Consider the following 18,175-nt stretch of genomic DNA (forward strand, 5'->3'; position numbering starts at 1 on the left):
CCTTTTAAATTATAGAACCTATTTGTAGTTGTCTTTTTAACTACCTTATTCAGACCATTCTCTTAAATATGTAACCTATGTGTATTTTTCTTTTGATTTTGTTAATTGCTAAACATTACTGTATACTGCATTTTAAATGTTTATCTGCTTGGAGCTTTTCTCCCCGGGCCTCCGCTGAAAATGGATATGTATCCAGTCGGACTTTCCCGGTTAACAAATGTAAAATAAAAAAATAAAAATAGTGGCATATGATCCAAGGGGTGGTGCTTGGGAAAATTCCCTGGAATATAAAGAGTAACTTTGGCAGTTTCAGTTGAATGCCCACAATGCCCTAGGTATAAATAGAACTGTGTATGTAATCCCCTTATTAACAATGAGAGCAGATAAAATTTGAATTAAATGTAAATGTGTTTTTGTATTTATTATGTTTTTAAAGTAATTTTTTCTGTTTATTTTTTACAATGAACTTTTTGGTTTTATTAATTAATTATGATTAACTGGAAACATGATTGTTGTAGTCAACTTCTGATAGCAAATTACTTTAGTTAGACTCTTTCTTGTTATTTTTGATCAGTTCTGATGAAGACCTGATATTATGAATGAAAGTGTTTAACTGGTCATTGTATCTTTTATAAAAGTCATTTATCAAGCTGTGCATTTGGAGCAACTGCTTTTGTGGTTATAAATTGTTTTCACATAGTTTTGTTCCTGGTTCTTGAAGGTTATTTATTTATCTATCTATCTATCTATCTATCTATCTATCTATCTATCTATCTATCTATCTATCTATCTATCTATCAATCTAGCTATTTATGTATTCATTTCTATAGAGAGCACACAGCATCCAAGTGTGATAGATCACTTAAAAAATATTGTGAATTCCTCCCAGATTAAGGGGTAAGGTTTCTCTAAAATGTGATAACAAAGCATAAGGGAAACACGTCAACAGTAGCAGCAAAAGTAAATCAACAAGTTTTTTTTTTTTTTAATAATTAGCCATCTTTAATGGGAAAATGGAGAAAGGCAACTCCTAAGAAACAAAAGTTGTAAAAGTTATAAAGAGCACAACTGAGTCATCAGTATGCTGACCATAAAGACTAAGGGTAAGGGAACAGAAGATGGAGACAAACCTCAAAAAAAAAAAAGAATTCAAAGAAAGAAATATAGACAACAGGACAGGAAACAAGTCCTAACACTAAATAAAATATTATTTCTCACGATTGTTGCCAAAGTATTATTCAGTCAGTTTACCAAGATGTAACTTGGGACTGTTTCTCAGTGCTGAATGACTGCATAGCAAAAGAAGTTTGGTGGAGAATTACCACTGTTCATTATAGGATAGGAGAGGGGCCTAGTGGTCTGTGAAAATGTTATGAGCTAAGCTGTCTTAATGCCTACAAGTATTAGCCTTGTTGTTACTGATGATGGATCTTCTCATACCATATCAAAGTGAAAAAACTACTCACTGAATTACATCCAACAGTCACTGGGTAAGGGGTAGACAAACAATGTGATGAAAAGACATTAAAATATCCTTTGGCTAAGCAGTTTGGAACCAACCAATTATGATATAAATCATATTTAGTTAGTAGGAGGAATGGAAGGGAGAGTCAAATGTTTTGTTTTGTTTGGCACTGATGGTCCCATGTTCTGGTGAGCACTTGCTTTTATGCCATCATCAGTGTCAGCCATATGGTACAGATATTTTATGCAGTATATCCAGGCTCGATACAATTAATGGTCATCACACAGAAGTATAAAAGGATTAGTGTGGCCTAAAAGCAGGGCAGTCACTGTGGTTTCTTTGAATTTGCATAGTGGATGTAGATCAGAGGTACATAATGCTCAAATGCTGCTTCCATCCTTTGACAAATTGATAACAAGAATCAAATACAGCTAGATAATAAGGATCAGTGATGGATTTTGAGACTCTGTGTTTAGTTTTTAAATTATGAATTTGTGAATTATATGATTTGTTGAATGCTTCCACTGCAGCAGCTATTGATCACAAAGGTATTTTTTTCAGACAGTGATTTTTTTGTTTTGTTTTTCTACCCATAAAGGATAATTTGGCAAACATCTGTCAATGTAGTAAATCTTTTTTTAACTCAAAGACATACTTGATCTTAGTGAAGACTGGAGTGGAAAAGATTTCACAATTTAGGCTTGAGAATAATAGAGTAAGTAGTTGTAACACACTGAAAACAGTAAAGAACTGACAGTTTAAAATAACTGTTATTCTTGTGCATAGAACTGCTGTATTAAAAAGTAATTTACATTGCTTTTAGTGAGCAGATAAAATTAATTCCAATATTCTTAATGTCTGTTAGTAACTAGCTAATGTCTTTTCCTTTTTTGCATGCTAGATTCCCATGGCATCTCCGATGAAGAAGGTTCTTCAGAGGTCTTCCTTGCTACAGATAGTGATTATGATTCCAGCAGGGCTCAAAGCCCAAAAGAACTGGACTTGATTTACTGCTCAGGACCTGAGTGCAGTAGGGTACATTCCCATAGTCTGCGAGACAGTGCTCCGGATGTGCTACAGGTTCATGAGCAGAAGTGTGAGCATCCTGAGGAGCAGCGCCTGCCGGAACTTTATGACAGTGAGTTTGTGCTTCCAAGCAGACAAATTGAACTTCTTCATATCACAGAGAAAAGACAGGCTTACTGTGTTCGTACTTGCAGCCTTGACTTTCCCAAGCAGCCATTCCAGCTGCCAAGAAAATGTTGGTCACGGCCTGGTTCTGTTGATAGCTACCCCCCAGAGGCAAAGGCACATGGGCAATGTGCTTCCAGTCGACTCCAGTCCTGCACCGGCTTTAGCCCAGACAATGTCTTACCTCTCAGCACTTCGCAGCTAGGTAACAAAGCACAATCTGAGGAATGGACATCCTGCTTCCTGGACCAATTTGAGAAGGAAAGCCCACAGAATGATGGAAAGAAGAGTAATGCAATGCTTTTACGGGTCTATCCACAGTACCAAACAGGGCTTTCCAAGGAAACTAGTGTTAAGGTGGGTTCAGAGTAAGAATGGATACTCCTGAAAACAATCATACAAGAGAAAACTGCCTGGCAGTGACAGAATGTAAGAGCCAACATGTGACTGAATATGAGAATATTAATGGCCTACTGTTTTTCTGTGCCTGTCAAGTTCAGTCAGATGCAGAACTCAGTACACTAGTGATCCCAATGCAGAAATAAGCCTGGAACATGCCACATTCTATAAATTCTTAAGAAATACAAAAACAAAAATAATAAAATAATCTGTTTTAAAGCCAATTTTCCAATTTTACTTTGATATCTGGTTTCTTCCACTTCATTATTCTTTGTCCTCATTATTTTCTGTTATCCTTGGAATATGGTAAATTCTTTACAGAAGTCTTTCTGTCTTGTCTCATTGAATCTGTTTGCTTCTCTGGGTTGTAGTGTTTATGATGTGAATTGTCATTTTGCTTCTGCTTTTTCAGACCTTAGCAAAGTTGTTTTGCAAGACAGATCACAATTGGCCATTTTGGGCTCATTTCTATCTCTTTCATTTCCCTACTATAAAAACCGCATTTGCACGGTTTCACGCCGGGCAGCACTGGTTAGCTATGGTTAAATTATTCCTGGCTCCACTATGTTTCCTCTTCAGTTTTTCTCTTGAAACTAGTCTAACTCTCAACCTAAGCACTCAAAAAGCATCCAACAGCCCAGCACTTGCTCAGATCTAATAGCAAGCACTAATATACCCTGACACTTGATTGCCCAGCAGAGCAAGACTCTTTATTCACCCCTCACCAACCAAGTGACTAAGCAGCTCACCCTACTATTCAGGCATGACCAAAGGGCAATTTCAGGTGTACTCTCCAGTCCAGCTGGTGAATCTGGGTATCCTGAGTCAATGTTACAACTGCCTCATGTATACAGACAACCCTATCCTCCTACCACACAAGACTAAAATATGTGAGAGATGCAATTATACAGCCAAACTGGAGGCTAAGCTGTCTTCACCCAAGACTGGAACAGACAGTCAAGAGGAGAAGGTTAACACTTGCACCACACCTCCAGCCACACATAGACCTACTAAAACAGCACTGGCAAAAAATACATATAAATACACAAAATCATACTCGGAGGCTCTAAATAAAAACCTGCAAAAGCATCAGAGACCTCCAAAGCAGACACCCAAACAACCTGCACCTCCCGTCACAAACCAGACAACTCATAAAACACAAAATCAGTGTGCCACACAATCACAGCCCTTAAGGCGAAATAACATTCCTAACACACTAGTAATAGGTGACTCTATAGTCAGGCACACTGATGTCCCACTCACTAGGCTGGACAAGCAGAAGGTTACTGTTAGTTGCCTGTCGGGACCCAGAATCTGCCACATGACACAAGCACTCAGGTCACTCCAGAACAAGTACAAATATGACTGTCATTGTTCATGTTGGTGTGAATGACCTGAGACGTACCTCCCTGGAATACATGAAAAGAGACATGGAAGAGCTCTCTGATCATGTAGTCCAGGCTGGTATGATCCTGACCCTGAGTAGCATCCTGCCGTCACCAAGAATGATACCTCAGTATAAAGAAAAAAATGATCAATTTCAACAATTGGCTAAGCTTCTGGTTTAATTCAAAGGGGATCCAATGTCTGTCAGCCTGGGACGACATGCTCGACAAGCCACATTACTTCGCAAGAGACGGCTTGCACCTATCACCCTCTAGGCTTTCGAATACTGGCCAAGGCTCTTGCTGCCCCCATAGTTCCTTTTTTAGGCAAGGCTCAAAAGTCAAACCCACCTCTGTAAACAGCATAATTAACAAAAAAATGAGAGTTATGCTATTCAATGCCAGGAGTTTAAATCTCAAAATGCACGCGCTCGAAGCACTCCTCAGTATGGAGAACGTCGACATCTGTGCAGTAACTGAAACCTGGTTCAAGGCTCCAGAGAGCAACCCAGCATTACCAGGCTACAACTCATACCGCACGTTTCGGCCACAGAACACGGACTGAAACACAAAAGGAGGGGGTGTATCCATATTCATCAAGGATACCTACACCTCCAGGTTAGTGGCGCAGCATGATACCACTGAGATCATCAATGTGCAACTAACATCGGGAAAATCTGCAATGCAAATTGTGGCCTGCTACAGATCACCCTCCATGACTCAGGACCACCACTACACCTTTCTGGAGACAGTGGAAAACATGAAGGTCCTACCGAACACCCTGATATTGAGCGATTTCAATTACCCTACCATTAACTGGGAAAAATACTCGAGTATAAACTCCCAGGCCCAGAGCTTGCTGGAATTCATCAACTCAAATGCCCTGAATCAGCTGGTAAACTCCCCTACCAGAGGTGAAAACATATTGGACCTGGTCATCACCAACATGGGCAACAGGTGTTCCACACCGGAGGTCAATCCGTCACTGGTTAGATCAGACCATAAACTAATCTCTCTGGATGTTCACACCCCACACCACTCCCAACTAAGGAAGCCACAGTAAAAAACTTTTCTAAAGCAAACTTCACCTTACTTAAGACAGAGGTGGTAACTTTCACAGCCCCCAGGCTAAAGGATAACGCTGCCCAAGATGCAGAAACCTTTACAAATACACTCTATGAGCACCTACAAGGATGCATGGATCATGCCATCCCTAGTAAAACCAAGACTCACTCCTCTAAGAGAAGGAAACCAGTTTGGTGGACCCCTGCCATATACAGGCTATACAATAGAAGGAGGAAGCTAGTTCAGAAAAAAAGTAAATCCCAAGAGGGAAAGACATCCCTGATCAGTATCAGTAAGAAACTAAGGTCCCTCATAAAATCATCCAAGGCTAACTTTGAAAGAAAATTAGCCAAGGATTCAAAATATAACCACAAAGCCTTCTTTAGCTATGTTAAGAATCTAAGTGTCAACTCACAGATATACACTGAATTAGTGCAAAATAGCACAAAATATACTGAACCTACTGGTATTGCCAACATCCTGGCAGATAGATTCGGTGCAAACCTCACCCCCCTCTCACCCCCAAAAGGGCCCACAACAATACCAAAAAAGTGGAGTGTCCCGGAAATCACAGATGCACAGGTGAAAACAGCCCTTTCAAAAGCCAAAAATACACCATCAATAGGGCCAGATGGTGTTCCAGGCTGCGTCTTGCATGAACTACAGAACGAACTAACCCCCCACCTAAACATGCTGTTTAACCTCAGCCTCTCCACAGGCTATGTGCCCATAGAATGGCACACAACAGTGATTATTCCTCTCCACAAAGGAGGGGCCACAACTGACCCTGGTAACTATCACCCCATAAGCCTGACTAGCCTGGTCTACAAGACTATGGAGCGCATCATCATAGAACTCATTAACAAAGACATTGGGAACCTCCAAACACTTGACCCGACCCAGTTTGGCTTTGTTAAGGGCAGATCATGCCTACTAAACCTGGTTGACTTCTTCGAGACAGTCACTAAGGCCATAGACGAGGGAAAGGTGGTTCACACAGCCTACCTTGACCTTGCCAAGGCTTTCAACACCATTCCCCACTCAGGTATTACAGGAAATACTCACCAGCCTGAACATAAACCCATACGTCATGAGATGGGTTGCCAAATGGCTTACAGACAGAACTCACACGGTAAGAATAGCAGGCTCCACGTCCGACTAAACCAGTCACAAGTGGTGTCCCACAAGGCTCGCTCCTGGGATCCCTACTGTTCGGCATATACTTCTCAGAAGTACAGGCAAGCACAGGAGGACTATGGCTAACCAAGTTTGCCGATGACTGCAAACTGGGAGCCATAACTGACTCTCCGGCTGACACGGACATCCTCCAAAAGGGCCTTACTGAGATGGACACCTGGTGTCAAAGTCATGGCCTCAAGCTAAATGCCAAAAAATGCATAGTCATCTTGTTTTGGGAAAAACAAAACACCCATGAATTACCACATAGGTGGCAGCCCCCTTAATACAGAAGAGGTAATAAGAGATCTGGGGAGGTTATAGTGCCCCTCTACTCATCACTCATCAGACCCATCATAGAGTACAATGCTCCATTTGGGATGTACCTCACAAGACACTTCCAACAGCTGTAAAGACCACAAAAGTACCTCACCAAGAGGATTACTGGCATCAAACATATGTCCTATGCAGCCCGACTGAAAAAACTCTGGCTGTACTCAGTGGCATATCGCTTACTCAGAGGTGATCTCTGCCTGACTTACAAAGCCATGTCCAACTCAGAACTGATGGACATGCACCACCTAAAAAAATCCAAGTCACTGTGAGCCACGCGCTCTAGTGAGCTAAACCTTGCCACAACAATAAATAGAACATGCTGGAGGGATAGATTCATGTCACAGAGACTCCCCATGTTTTGGAACAAAATTCCAAACTACATTAGGCAGAGCCCCTCACTAACACTCTTCAAGAGAAACCTTGATGAGTGGATGGGTAACAGAAAATACACCCCTGGGATCACTTTATTGGCTCTGCTTGACAGAGGATCAGTTAATTAATCAATGGGGCGGCGAAAGCCGATACACTCTGGCTAGGCTTATAAATGCCGTCGGGCAAATAGCCTAGTACTTACCTATGAACCTATGAACAAAGGCAGTTTTCTCAGGAAGGGGCTTTTCTGGTACATTTTACAACACGTTTTGCCTAAGGCATGGCACAGTCCTTGTGAGGATACTGTCCACAACACTATCTGTTCTGTGCTTTGCAACCATTTTGGCTGCCATTTGCACTTACAGACTTGCTTTTCATTTCTGCTTATTATATTTCATTAAGTTGTACTTCATCACTCATGTCATTTGGATTCTGTTTTACTTATTTTTTTTTCTTTACATTACTCAAGTTTCCTTGCCTGCATTTGTGATTTGTCAAGGGAACTTGCGTAAGTGTAATAGGTTACTAGGGTCATTTTCAGCTTAGCAAGTGTTTTTATTCATTAACTCTCAAATGCTAAAGGATTATACCTGGGTTTTGCTCTCTATTGATATCTGTAGATTTAAAGTTTATAGTTCTTGTGAGAGCCTTAGCCTTGTATAGTTCATCTGTGTGGGCTCATTTTCATTCCATTTGACAGAGATAAATTTGTATATCTTATTCTTGGCATTTTGTTTGCACATTAATCGCTATTTAGACTGATGCAGCTTAGAAATTATCATATAGCCCTGTTACTGCTTCATATATGTCACATACTTGTTCTCCTGCCATAGTGCCTTTTATCTGTCATCTCTAGAAGTATATAGGTCCATGCTAAAATTTCTGACCTGGCTACTTACTTCTAATTTGAGCATATGGGTCATCTCCCGGTGTTTTCTCCTGTCCACCTGATGAATCTGGGCATCTTGGGCCAATGTAGCAATTTCTTCATGTACACTGACAACCCTCTCCTCCTACCACCCAACACTACAACCTGTGAGAGATGCACTTATGTAGCCAAACTGGAAGCCAAGCTCTCTCCAGCCAAGATTGGACTAGACAGTCAAGAGGAGAAGGTTAACACCTGCACCACACCACATTCAATAAATACTCCTTCAAAACCCACACTACCAAAACCCACACATAGAAACACAAAGCACACACCCACATTCACGGAGGCTTTCAATAAAAATCTGCCCAAGCAACAGAGACCTCCCAAGCTGAAACGCAGACAACCACCACCCCCCACCACTACCCAAATGACACATAGCCCACAAAATCAGTGTGCCACTCAACCTCAGCCCATAAGGCAAAACAACATACCCAACCCACTAGTCATAGGTGACTGTAGTCAGGCACACTGATGTCCCACTCACCAGGCTAAACAAGGAGAAAGTTACTGTCAGCTGCCTGTTAGGTGCCAGGATCCGCCACATAATGCATGCACTCAGGTCACTCCACAACAAGTATAAATATGAGTCTGTCATTGTCCATGTTGGTGTGAATGATCTGAGACGTACCTCCATGGACTACATGAAAAGAGACATGGAGGAGCTCTCAGAACTTGTAGCCCAGGCAGGTATGACCCTAGCCCAGAGTAGCATCCTACCATCACCCAGAATGATACCACAGTACAAGGACAAAATGACTGGCTTCAAAAATATACTACCCATTCATGTCAAGCAAAGCTCCTCATTGGCCCTCTTTAAGAAAACTTTTGACGACCTGATGGGAAATAGAAAATTCACCCCAGGGATCACTTCTGCGGCACTGCTTGACAGGGGCACAGGAAAATAATTTTCTTAGGTGGCGAAAGCCAGGTAACCTTTTTGGCTAGGCTTATGTAGGCCCCAGGGCTGATAGCCTAGTACCTATCTATGAACCTATGAACCTATATGTTATAGGTATCACTGTCTATGACAAACCTTGGCAGACTGGAGATCTGTACACATATCTTTCTCATATATACACCTCAACTTTAAATTTGTAATTTTTCAGCTTTTGGCTTCTATAATGTTTGAAAATAAAACAAGAAATCCTTGCATGGGAATGTGGATGCTTCAAGCAAGCAATAATGCCCAACAGGGTTTGTGTTACTGTGTAAATAATGCTCACCCAGGGGTGTTATGAGGCCCAACGCCATATGTAAATGGTGTTGGAGGAAGTATTTTATTTCCAAAATATAACCTCTTAAAAAATATCCATATATTTACTTCATGTTTTGGTCCCTTACTCCTAAAATGTGTGATTTGCTTCCAGTCATTGGGGATTGAAGTCACTAAATAATGACATAAATTTTAGTTTCAGACTATATTTCCTTCAGAAAATTCATGATAATACAAATCCTGTTATTTAAGCAACTTTCTGATTTTATAAGAGCAATATTTAAAATCTGTTGCTATTTTTGAGCCTTTGTTCCCATTTATTTTAAGTTTTATCTAGATTTTTTGACCTAATAGCTGGAGAGGTATGCAAATCTCTTTATTGCTGCTGCTAGTGGTCACTCGATCTCACTCACTCTCTCTCTCTCTCTCACACACACACACACACACACACACACACACACACACACACACACACACACACACACTTACTTGAGCTTCGGAAAATGCAGGCTCACACAAACCCTATCATTATGGCTGTCTCATACCTCTCAAACTCTTAGTGTAAGAAATCTGGACAAAGCCTGACATAATGGAGGGGAAAAGGTCCAAAAATAGTGACATATTTTCAGTATTGCTCCTATAAACTTCGAAACTTGCTAGAATAACAGGGTTTGTGTTAACATATATTTTATGAAGAATATGAAGTCTGAAACTCAAATGTATGTCATAATTTTATGACTTCAATCTACAGATCATCCCAGTGTTTTGTCAGGAGAAACAGACATTTTATGAGGAACACACCAAAAATATAAGGTCAAAATCTGGACAGTTGAGAGATATGGGCTATCTTGATCTAAGAGGTTAAGAGGTATGCAAACCTTAACTGCAGCTGCCAGCACTCAGTTGCTGTCACTCTTCACACACACACTCTATCTCTTTCTCTGTCTCTCTCTCTCTCTCATGCACACACACACACACACACACACACACACACACATTTTTTTATGTTTCATTTACTTTTACACTCGCTAAACAACTAAAGCATTGCTTAGCAAATGTAAAATAACAGCTTGATCGATCTCACTCTCATTCTGATACACCCATAATCTCATGCACACAGACATAAACACACATACACATTTTTTAAATTTTTTTTCTCCTTTTTTTTTATTTTACAACAGCAAATGCACTGCTTAGCGAGTGTAAAATAATGGCGGCCATTAACTTTCTTTCAGTCCAAGCTCCACGGCGGCTTAATACACTGCCATTAAGTGGCAGACTCATTTTTAAGAAGGCATCATTTGTATATTAACACCCTGCTGGAGTTCGTTTGTTCTCCAGTCAGGGTGCCGATGTTATGGTCACCCATTCTTCAAACATATATCCACATACAAAGCCAGAATAAACAATAAAATACAGAAAGCTTTCACATGCAGTCCCTTTATATAACTAAAAATGCATTCAGTATACACAAACATTTTAATAGCCATCTTGTGTCTAAGCAACCAATCAAGTTACACACTAAATGACATTGTTTTCATTCATAAATATCTCAGACCTAAAGCTATGTTTTTCCTTCCTTAAAGGACTACAGTCAGTCATGTAAGTTAAATACATATAAAAATATATTTGTCCAAGAACTTTATGCTCAGTATTAAATTGTACACACTCTTAAACCTTGCGTTGTTTATGATTCAACACAGGGTTCGGGCTTATGCATGAATTTAGGCCTGCTGATGATCAACTTTAAGTAAAGTGACCCATTGGTATTCTCTTACTTCTAAATAATTATTTAAGTCATCATTCATTATATTATAGTTTATACTTTTGTTATTTTATAATTCTCCACATTTTAATATATAATTTGCAAGTGCATTCTTAGCATTCTTCCACTGTATGTCTGAAATATGTTCTAAAATCCTTTCCTTAAATGTTGTACTGCATTTCCCAAAAGAGAATGTAATGCAGTATTGACAGTTAGCAAGATACACTACATTCTTAGTCATACAGTTTAATACAGTTTAAATTCATGCTTTTTTGTGTATAACTGGATGTTCAAATGCAAACTTTGTGTGTGTGTGTATATATATATATATATATATATATATATATATATATATATATATATATATATATCTTTGCTGAACAATTCCAGTAGGTACATGTTCCCAGCATTTGTGAAGTCAATGGCATGCATAATAGAGATCTATCTTTGTAATAAATTTCTGCCTTGAAATTTCTTGCTCTTTTAAATGCATTTGATGGACTATAAAAAATTTTATTAGTGTCATCACATTTTATTTATTTTATTTTGTATTTGTTAATTGGGTTGGCAAACTGGTCTAACCAATTTCAGTCACAACCCAGGCTCAGAGAGCAAAAAATGTAGAGTAAAATAAAACATACTTACACAGCAGAGAATAAGGTACATGTGTTGAAGTAAAGAGGTAGTTATAAAATGACACTAAAGTATTTACAGTATTTACATTATTTGTATTATTTGCACATTGTAGAAGTTCTACAGATAAGTATTCAGTGTATAGATGTTACATAATGGGACGTTCTGTGGGTTAGTGTTCAGTTTAAAGATGGAGCACTAGGATGAGCTAATCTTTACCCAGTATCTGTCAAACAGGTACAAATGGCTTCCTTCTTCAGATGTTTTTATAGTTTGGTTTGGAAAGCTGTTATGAACATGTTTATTTCATATTTCCTTTGGAAAATTTTCCAAGTAGCTGGGCTTACTTTGGAAGAGGTTCTCTCTCCAATGGTAGTCTTGAATGGAGGTGTAATTAGCAAGAGGTTTTCTTCTGTATTACTTTGATATTTGTCATGGCCACAGATCCTTCCTCAAACTTCTTGAGAATTTTTCAGGAAGAAGCTACTGATTTGTCCCAATATTCAGTAGAAAAATATGTGTTCCATGTAGAAGATCAAATTGCCAGAGGTGGAGACATGCTTGCTAAGTTCTGGGAAAAGCATGTTAAAGAAAGGACTCATACAGAAAATCTATTCCTGTCAGTGAGTGCTAATAATTCTGTGAATTTATCTGCCGACTTCAGGAGAAAAATTAGAAAATGTGCTCTTTAAAGAGACAAGTTTGCATTTCAATATTCTGAGTCTCAAAATGTATCTAGAACTTGATGTAACATCATGGGGGCTACATGCATTTAAAGCCCCAGTACAGCCTTTGACTCAGAAAGTGAGGAGGACAAGGGTTTTAAAACTAGATGGATCACAGCAGCTAATAGGTGTTCCCTGGAATGGGTTAGAATCTTGGTGGAACGAGACATGGCCAAACAGTGTCGGCTATGGGAGAAAGTACAAACACTTTGTTTGAAGTTGATTTCACAACTCACTGCCTCCCATTTTGATTCAGTGTTTAGTGATGTTAATGATAAACTTAAGTCCTATGAGCAGGACTTCACTGAGAGAAAGAAAGATAAATTGAAAAGGGACTTTCGGGAGTACAATAACAGCAGAATATGTCTGTGGAAATTTAAATCTTGTGGACAATCTACATCATCACACCAGACCAGAATTTATAAGAAGCCATTAACTGTTTGTTTTGCATCTATGAATAGTACACAGATGCTTACAGACTGGGACAGTGATGGGGGTGCTTATCCTCTTTACCATTTTCTCATGAAATGGCTTTGCCTGAAGACAGATTTTGTAAAGAGCCCTATCAGACAAACCAATCAACAAATGAAAAGAAGAGGGGCAGGAACAGACAGGGACAAAATAATAACTTTGAAAGACAGTCAAAACAGCATTATAAAAAAGGTAGATGGCAATAGTTCTGGAGAGAATATTGGTATACTGAATATTGATACTGTTTCTTTGATTTCTGCCTATACTTTATCTGACTTAGTCTTGAGTCAGTTTTGAATTTGGGGTTAAAGTTTGTGCCAACAGTACTCCCACAACTATATATTTTAAACGTGAAATTTTCTGGCTGGTACGGAAATTACATCTTTTATATTTTTTGGGACAAACAACTAGAAGGTGAGTGCGGGAAGTTATAGATACAAGTTTGGATGATAGCTTCTTTTCATGTGTTTCTAATGAAGGCAAGTGGAACAAGGTTCAACCTAATGCATATTGTTCTTAAATAATTCAGTGGTAGGTTACTAATGATCGTATCTAGCAGTTTTCTGCAGCTTTAAAATTTTCAGTAGAGAAATTATTTAAGCATTTCAGAAAATCAAAATATGATGTTAACTATAGCTTAATGTAAGAAAAATGGCAACTTTTGAACAATGTAATGATTGTGAGTTGGTTAAAAACCCTCTGATAAGGGAAATAAGATTGTTGTTATGTATTCCAAGGAATATGACAACATGTGTTATGAGCTTTTGAATGACACAAGTGTATATAAAAGATGTAATATTATTTGTTATAATGAAGCACTTGAACAGTATCAACTGTAATTGCATAAAGGTTTAAAACTAGGTTATTTTAATGAAAATGATTTTGAAAAAAAAGTTTTCTGCTCAGGGATGTGATCTAGCCATATTTTTTTGCCTACCAAAAGTTCACAAGGGCTTAAACAATTTAACAGGACATCCTATAGTCTCTGCCTGCAGATATTTCCTTCATAATATTGGATTGTTTTTACATGAATACCTTTTTTTCATTTGTTAAAAAAACGCGTTTTATATTAGAGACACTCAAGATTTTATAAATAAAATATTAGGCTTGAAATGGAAAAGGATATGTGCTGGATGATGTTGGATATTCAGAGTTTGTATACAAACATCCAGCATCCACATGGGATTCAGCCTTACAATATTTCTTAGGGGATAGCCCACTTCATGCTATATAGCTGAAATTATTAAACTCTGCCTTGAGAATATTTTTTTTTTATTTTTAACAATGAGATATTTCATCAGATTCAAGGCACAGCACATTTGCCTCCTTATATGCCAACTTGACCACGGCGATGTTTGAAATAGACTTTATATATAAAAAAAAAAAAATTTTTAAGGAATATTTCAAAAAGTTTAATTAGCCCTTTTGTTGATAATCAATCATCTTTTTGTTCTGAGGAAGTCATTGGTTGATTACCAACGAAAGCGCTAATTAAACTTTTTGAAGTCCGTTCTGGTCTGACTGCTTCCTTTTTTGTCTTTTTGTTATCAGTTTATGTTTTGTGTGAGTTTTTTTAGTTTATAAGAAATATTTAGTGGGCTACTTTTGTTATATAGATGATTTAAGTTTTATCTTTAAGGGAGGTTTAGATAAGGCCCATGAATGTATACGCTCCTTGCAAGATAATAGATTTAATTTTAAATTTGATGGTCTTCAGTTGGGTAATCAAGCAAACTTTTTTGATCTCAATTTAAGAGGAGTGAATGATGGAAGAATTGCTACCTCTATTCATAGAAAAATGTGGGGAAGGAATATGTTTTTGCATGGTGTCATTCCCCCCACCTCATTACTTCATTGCCATTTGGGAGTTTTTACAGCTTAGTAAACTTTGTAATCAGGATGTGGATTTTGATAGGGAAGCTCAACATACAGTAAAAATGTTTATAGATAAAGGTTACAATAGAGATAATGTATGATATGCAGTTATACAAAAATGCAATAATTGTGTTGAGATTGTCTATAAAGGACAGGTTAAGAAAATCAGATAACTGTGATATAAATGATTTTCCATTTTTCAGATATAGTGCATCCTGAACTTCTAATATTAGTGAACAATGTAATGATAAAAGGGAGGTTTATTTTATGGCAGTTTTTAATGTCCTTAGTGAAAATATTATTTAACTTTTAAAATACTATTGGCCTATGCTGTTGAGAAACATGGAGTTGGCTAAAATAATCAGTGATACGCACTATGTTTATTTCAAGAAGGGTCATAGTATAGCTGATTTAGTAGTTCATAGTAAGTTTTTGATGCCTACTATGAGTACTTGTAGTCAAGACTTCCTTAAAAAGGGTACTTTCCAGTGCGGTAGATGTTCAATATGTAAATCAGGTAGTTGAAAATTTTTCCTAGAATAAATGGAATACGATTTAGGCCTACTCAGGACTCTTCTTGTAATACGGGAGGAATTTTTTATATTTTAAAATGTCCATGTGATTTATACTATGTGGGGGAAAGTCAGAGGGCATTTAAAATTAGATTACAAGAACATATCAGAGATAGCAAAAATATTCGTAGTGAAAGCCCTTTAGCTATGCATTTTAAAGCCTGTCATCAAAGTAATCCAATATTTTTAAAGGGCTATGTTTTGGAACAGATTATTTCAAATAGAAGTGAATTGGTTACCCTTAACGACTGTATAAATTAATAAAATAAATAACAATAATAATAATAACTAATTGTATAAATTATATATATTGTATAAAGAAGCAATATATATTTTAAAATATAATATGCTAGCACCAGGAGATTTAAATAATGAATGTAATTGGAAGTATTTAATTAATTGTTTGTTTGTTTTTTATGTGTTAGATGTTTTATTGGATCAATTATATATTTTGTAGTTTTGTGTGGTGTAGTTACTCCCTGAAGGCATTGTTACCGAGGCACTAGAGGTGAATAAAGATTTTATTTTGTATCTGTGGCTGTCATTTTGGATGTTCAACCTTTTGTTGTGTGGTTTTGATTTCCTCTGAGTGAGGAAGTTTGTTCCTTTAGTGATATCATTCTTCATAAGGTGAAACCATGTATATTGTCTTATCTATTAAGGAACTAATCAGGAGAGCAGCTGTAAGTGAAACAGGGAGCCATTTAATAGCCTTAAGCACCTCACAGTGATGTTTCCTAGGCTCAAATAAGGTTATAAATCTGCATATCTTTGTTTCAATGGTTTGAAGTTTGCGAGTCTTATGACAGGAGTGGAAATATAGCAGAGTATCCAAACTCTAATTTTACTATAAGAACGTTTCTTCATATAGTAGTTCTAGTGGAAGGGGAAAAGAGGTGTGAGATATGATAGCATAGTTCTTTCTTGTTGAAAAAATGATACATGGAGGATGGGGAGATGTCTGGGAAAGGATCTGGTAATTTGACTAAATAGAAAAAGTAGGCAGAATGTTGGCAGGTGAGACTCAGTTCAAACAAATGCAAAGTACTGCACTTGGACAACAGCAATCCTGGAGTGAAATTTTAGCTGGTGGGGTGGAATTAGTGAACAGAAGAGAAAAGAGATCCAGGTGTGATGCTTGGATGTGTCCTCAGGATGCTTTACTCCCGAAGCAGATTAAGAGATCTTCCAGGATGTTGCTGAAATGGGTACTGTTCATTCACTCCACTCCCTGGTTAATAAATAATTAAAAATAAATAAATAAATAACAGATACTGTAGCAGACCTTTGATAAATCACACACCGAGTATCATGGGAAGTTCTATTGGCTGTACAATTAATCTAGCGATTGGAAGAAGTCCACAGGATAGCCAACAGAATGGTGTGTGAGGTGGAGGAGAAAATATATGACATGAGGTTGGAGGAGCTTTTCTTACTAAACACCAAGATATAAGGAGGCATGATGTGGATACAGAAGATCATATCAGGGAGATACAAAGCGCTCTTCCTGAAAACAAAGGCCAGAAATGGTAGGAGGGGACATTGGCAGCAAACTGTGGGGACTGCTTCAAGCATCTTTGAAAATACTTCTTCACAGAGATGGTGTAGATCCCTGGAATATGCTGTTAAGATAGATGAGAGAAAGAGAATGCTTGGAAGCATTCAAGAGGGAAGCTAATCTGTTTTATTGAAACTACTCTATGGTGTCTCACTTGCCTGCAGTTGCGCAAAACATACAGCCTGATAAAACAAACTTTTACACACTAATACTCAAAGCTGAAACTTCTTTTGAGTAAATGTACCAAACAAAAATGAAAAGCAGCACCCCCCCCCCCCCAGTTCCATACCTCCTTGCTTTAATATTCTCACTCTGAGGTCACTTCTATTCAAATAAAGGGTAATCACTAAAATAACACACACAAAAAATCTTACACTTACTCTGTGATGCTACAGTTTAAGAGAGCATAAAAAACAGTACACTTTGAGCTGACACAGTCTTAGTGTATAAGTTGTGATGCTTTCTGCCAAGCCATCTAGTTTTTTTTCTCAAACGTAATACTGCAGTAAAACATAATAACAAAGATGTGTTTTGGACAAGCAGGTAGGTCTAGGCAAAAAGAGGAGGAACAGAGTGAGGATTTGAGAAATACAGTTATGGAGACGGTAGGCTTATTGGATGAGGAAAAAGGGAAATAGTAGTGAGAAGAGGACATGAGATAAGAATCACTGTGTATAAAGGCACAGAGGCTATGAGATGGGTTTTGGGAACACAAACTAGGCTGTATCACCTGAAATTTGTTTTATGGGGCAAAAACAGGAGCTTGATCCTTTAAAGGAACACTCTGTACAGAATTTATTAGAGAACGATAAGGGCACTGTACAGTTACCAAGGGAGGAGGCTGAGTAAATTAAGTAATTTAGAAGAAAGTTTCCATAGTAATATAAATAATGAAAAGATTACCAAGATTACTAACCTATTGGTTTATTTTGTGCCTGTACTAAGGAACAAAAATGAATGCGCTATAAAGATGACTTAACTGCACATGAAGAGATCCACAGAGATATCCTGATGGCATTTTGGAGTAAGGAATTATTTGAGGA

At 37.9% G+C, this 18,175-nt stretch overlaps 1 protein-coding gene across 1 annotated transcript in view; it reads left to right on the plus strand.

The window, feature by feature from the left end:
* Nucleotides 1-18,175, plus strand: part of LOC122816489 (ankyrin repeat and fibronectin type-III domain-containing protein 1-like) — a 2,048,587-nt gene that overhangs the window by 2,009,192 nt on the left and 21,220 nt on the right. Inside the window, exon 20 of the mRNA XM_044089320.1 lies at nt 2,367-3,013. Coding sequence (XP_043945255.1) covers nt 2,367-3,013 — 647 coding nt within the window. The remainder of the gene's footprint in view (nt 1-2,366; nt 3,014-18,175) is intronic.

Source organism: Protopterus annectens, chromosome 12.part0 (genome assembly GCF_019279795.1).
Source record: "Protopterus annectens isolate FY-2018-M chromosome 12.part0, PAN1.0, whole genome shotgun sequence".
NCBI lineage: Eukaryota > Metazoa > Chordata > Ceratodontiformes > Protopteridae > Protopterus > Protopterus annectens.